We start from the raw sequence: 5185 nt of genomic DNA on the forward strand, positions 1-5185 counted from the left end.
GCAGATGGTTTCTTAACGGGTACTGCAGCAGCAGCTGAATTTTCTTCGTCGTCTCCACCACCTGTTGCCTCTTCATCATCCCTATATAAGAGAAAATTATCATATGCAAATCAGATAATATAGTAACTTTCTGAGAATTATTGTGGTCACTTATTTGATTTTTCTTAAATAATTGTAATTAAGGGTTGAATGTTTAGTGAAAACCAAATAATAACTTCTAAACAAGTTTTTATTAAATATAGCAAGTAAGTTATAAGCAAGTTTTGAGCCAGAAAAATCGATTATTTTACATTCCTTGAGTTAAATTTCCAATAGCTCAAAAAATGTGTGGCTTTTAAACAATGTCATGTGGAACATACTTTTATTCAATGTCTAACTTTGCCATTGACATTTCTGATAATTTATGGGTCGATTATCGATAGCAACCGAACTTTAATTGCGTTGCTACTTGTCGAAACGATATTACAGATGGCAACTGACAACTCTAAACTGGCAACTGCAGTTGCCACAAAGTGTGTATTCAGGCAACTACATTTGTGTGGTTGCTGGGAAGTTTTTTGGAGCCTATTTAGGAGCAAAAATTGAAAAGCATGTCAAATATTTTAGTATGCAATGTATTTTGCTTTTACATAATATCGTGAAAATAACCACAACACAACAATTTGAAATTTCAGTTCTCGTGATGAACGTGCTTTTGGAGAATCAAAAGTGAACTGACTGCATATTTTTTTCCTCTATCAACTCAAGTACTTCTTTTAAAACTACCGTCATACCGAATTCCCTAAATTGAAGTGATTGCAGTGGGACTTCCTTCTGATAAAAATTGAAGAGGTGCGCAAGCTTTTAGGAGGGGAGGTATTGAAGTTGATCGAAGTCGTTTCTCTGTGCATTAACCAAATATACTACAGCTTCTTTTGAATGTCTGGAATATGCTTTGAATGTGAACACAAAAAGATAAAATAAAACAGTGCTTGCAGTGCCGGCGGTAGCTCTTAGAGGGTTGGAGCTATCCTTTAAATGTCGCATGATTCGCGCGTTCTTGCACTTCTCTTCTTAAACAAATAATTGAACTGAACTTAGCATTATTGCTGACTTTTATTTAAAACCCTTTATTTTAATAATTTCATTTTACTAGCACAGCTTGTTTACAACCACTTGCCGGTTGCCGAACTGTCAAACGATAGTTGCCATTCGTAATACAAATTTTTTTTCCAGTTGCGTTGCCGGCTAGCAACCGAAACGTGGTTGCGTTGCTATCCGTAATCGACCCATTAATGCCTGGTGGAAATCCGGCATTATTTTTTAAGGAAGTGCGCTCTCCTGTAAAATTTGGTCGATGGTCGGTTTTGCAAAAACATGTTGCAAAAACGGAAAATAAACACTTGTTTAGTAAACAAATTCAACAATTGTCCCTATGAACAGATCCTGTTGAAGTTGCGCACTTCCTGGGCCTCCCCTTAGCTGAAACAGACGACAACGTTGATGGATGAAACGACCCGAGTGGGGTTTAGTAGCCGCTACAACAACAACATTTTTATTTAGTGTTGGGAAATATCGAGTACTTTTGAGGATCGAGTTCTTTGGTATCCATACTTTTAAGGATCGCGTATTTTTCAGAGTACTGAGTACTTTCTTTAAATATACACTTGGTGGTAACATTTCAATGATTAGTGTAGAAATCTCATAAGCTGGTAGCACTTTATTCAAATTAATATATTAATCCCAAATTACGTCAAATGAATGGCTTCTTTAAAACTATTGAGACTTCAAATTGAGTGTAATAATTTCTGCTTAGTACTTTCGAGTTCTTTTAGGTTCTGAGTACTTTCGAGTTCTTTTGTGAGTACTGGGTACTTTGGAGTACTCAGTATCGATACTTTTAAAAATTGGATGCTGTCGATCCTTTCGCGAATCGAGTTCCGAGTCCTTTTGGTATCGATACTGCCCAACACAAATTTTTATTGCTATCTACAAATTTTTTTATATTTTTTTTTTGTTTTGGATGAAAGCTCCGCTCCTTTGTATTTATTATTATTAAAAATGGCGCGTTCAAATTATTAAACACAAAAAAAAAACAGAAAGTTATAAAAATCAATTTAAGCGAAAACAAAAAGCAACGCCAAACAAAATTGAAATGAAAGTAACGGAGCACGAATTACTGAAAATTTGTCTGCAAAGAGGTTAATTTTTGATCTAGATATGAGTTCTATAAATCAGGCAACATGCCTCTATATTTAATGCTTCCTTTTATGTCGGTTATACATACATAATATAACGTTCGTTAAAGGCGGATTCATCGTTATAGTTAGATCTTTTCTTCCATGTGGTTGTTGTTGTGTTTTTCCCTCAGGGATAGCAACTGAGAAAAGTTCTGAATGCTTTTGAATTGTGAACTCAACTTCGACATTAATTCAGAACTAGAACGATGCATCCGCCTTAACATTTCTGGGTTTCCTCTCTTTTTGGCTAGGATTTACGTCTACGCTCCTGATTTGGCTTGTTATCGAACGCAGCTAATGTCAGAGTTAAAATGCACTTACTTGATACCCTGCTTTTCTGGTACTTTAGCGTCTCCAAATAACGTCTTCATATCTTTACGTACCAACGTTACGGTAACAGTTACTATAGCTCCTGCTGTTACTACGTTAGTATTCTCATCATCAATAACTGCAAATTATGTATATATATGAAATTCAGCTGAGTTGTGTCTTGCTTTTTTATAATTAATTTACCTTCGCAACGAATGGAAAAGTCAACCAATGGCAATTTTCCCAGCACTTTCATTACATTTTCGTACTCAAAATCTGAAAGACTTTTTAACAACTGTCTGCTTTCATCGGGTTTCAACTGTGCGAATTGTTGCAAATTCTTGATGTGCCGCTTTTTATTTATATAGTAAAGATGTTGGTCTTCTGTGAGGTGAGGTAACTGAAGTAAGGGGGATTTGTACTCCCATAGACCTTGTATAATCATAGGTGACAGTTTCATACAATTTTCTATTGTTTCTATGCTCGGAAGACGTGGAACTCGTCTCGCGTATGCCAACATTACCAACTGATGTACACAGGAAACCATTTCTTGAATAAGATATGGACATTTTTTTACAATAAACTGCCGATCTTTCTCTAGAGTTTCTGGATTCAGTGGAATGCGTGATAGGTGAGCATGTAAAATTGCTCGTGCTTTAATGGAATACATTCGGCATAGAGGGTGTTCCTTGCACTTCTCATTCAAATTAGGCAGCTGCCTAATGAGCTGATTAAAAAAAAAATAATGCTTAAGTAATAAAAGTATAACTATTTTACATAGCAAGTTGTACTCACTGCTGGTACTTCTTCATTGTCAGATTGCCGCTCGACTACTTGTGAGTTGTGCCGTTTATCAAATTCCAAGCTAGCTGCTAAAATCATGAGCGCACGCTTCAGCAACATATGTGGCGTTTTATGTATGAAAAAGAAATACATTTGCGAGGTATCTAAAAGAACTTTGTCACCAGAAAAACGAATGGAACGATACCACCACATGCCCACAACAGATGGTAAAGCCACCATGAAGATCAAACCATAAAGTCCCAAGACCCAAACCGAGTTTTCTTTTTCCACAATCCATGAAGGCAACGCTATGCCAAACGACATAGCACCTGGCCCATCTGGATTACCATATTTCTCATAATTCTGTTTGGCTGTTTCATCGGTGAGAGCCTGATAGGCTTTGCGCAGCATCATAAAGGATTTCTCATCTCCAGTTGGCTTATCCGGATGTAAGACTCGTGACAATTCGCGGTAAGTTTTTTTTATTTCTTCCATAGTTGCTGTTGGTGGCAGCTGCAGGATCTCAAATGGATCAAAACTGGCCATTTCATAGTCGAATTGCGAAACGCGATAAGCCAGTAATATGAGTAGTGCCCAACCAAAAACTATACATAGCTTTATAAGGAATGACTTCAGCATACGGTATGGCTCCGCTTGTGCCAAGATGGCCTTCTTTCTTATACAGTCCGGACATTGGCATTCCTCTTTAAGTTTATTAGGATCTGTAATTAAAAATAAAACATTATATATACATAGATACATACAATTTAATTAAAAATTTTTTTTAAGTGAACAGCTTAAACGCTGTAATATATTAGATACTTTAAGAAATTCTAAACAGACAATTTATGTGTGACAAAATGCAAGTTAATAATCATTGGCAAAGTTTCTTTCAAACCCTAAACGCATACGTTATGTGAAAACTTGCTATGAATAATAATTATAAAATGTACTTCCGTCCCCGCGGGTCTTCAATCTATTACAATTGAAGCAAGCTCGTCACTTGAAGTCGTGTTTTCTTATTGGAATATTCCGACAAGCTTTTCATTGTCTGATGTCGTCGCATCGCGATGTTTAGTGCTGCTAATTTAAGCCGCTTTCACCACAACACGACTTTTTGTGCTTCTTAATAGAACGTGTCATTTATAGCCCCGTTGAGTTGCTACCTTTCCTATCTGATCTACTTGCTCAACTTATTAACCGCAAACTGCAAGGGGAGCAGCCCAATCGAAACTGCTACTCAGTATTACTCACCTTCCTTCTTTTTACGTGGCCAATAATAAATAGTCGTTGGTACAAGTATTAATGCCAAGAAGGATAATAGAAAATAATAAAATGTGCCACCGCTTTCATCGTATTGAAATTTTTGCCCCGCCATGTTGACTTAAAACGTTTTTCGTCTGCCCGTATTTGACAAATATTTACTAATGCGTCTTCAGGTTACTCCGCGCGAATACAGTATCCTTTGTGGAGACGGAGTACTTAGTTTAGTTTAAAATTTGTTGAAATTTTTACTCAAATTAAAAAAAAAAGTAAAAATATTCTGCGCCGCGAACAAAACACCAATCTTCATTTCGATGTCAATTGACACGTCTGTCTATTTGTATGTCAGGCAGCTGTCATTTTTGTGGAAGAACGACGACATCTCTCGGTTAGAAATGAACAACAATTGAGAGATTTCTCAGAAAAGATTGATGAAATAGCGACATCTAGTGACTAGCTAAAAATAAAATAACCAATTATTTTTACGTTCTTTCTGGGGTGCGGTCGAGCAAATATACCACTCGTCGACGAAATGCACCACACATCGACGGAGTGTCGGCTGCCACCAGAGAACATTTAACAACGAGAAGGTGCAAACGACTCAGTGGAAA

At 36.7% G+C, this 5185-nt stretch overlaps 1 protein-coding gene across 1 annotated transcript in view; it reads right to left on the minus strand.

Annotated features, from left to right (window-relative positions):
* Positions 1-4950, minus strand: part of LOC118746272 (translocation protein SEC63 homolog) — a 7490-nt gene extending 2540 nt beyond the window's left edge. The window contains exons 1-4 of the mRNA XM_036480111.1: positions 4566-4950; positions 3324-4033; positions 2733-3255; positions 2541-2667 (exon numbers count right to left, since the gene is read on the minus strand). Coding sequence (XP_036336004.1) covers positions 2541-2667; positions 2733-3255; positions 3324-4033; positions 4566-4689 — 1484 coding nt within the window. The 5' untranslated portion in view covers positions 4690-4950. The remainder of the gene's footprint in view (positions 1-2540; positions 2668-2732; positions 3256-3323; positions 4034-4565) is intronic.
* Positions 4951-5185: the final 235 nt, after the last annotated feature.

Source organism: Rhagoletis pomonella, unplaced genomic scaffold, assembly GCF_013731165.1.
Source record: "Rhagoletis pomonella isolate Grant_MI unplaced genomic scaffold, Rhpom_1.0 Rhpom_scaffold_00010, whole genome shotgun sequence".
Taxonomy (NCBI): Eukaryota; Metazoa; Arthropoda; class Insecta; order Diptera; family Tephritidae; genus Rhagoletis; species Rhagoletis pomonella.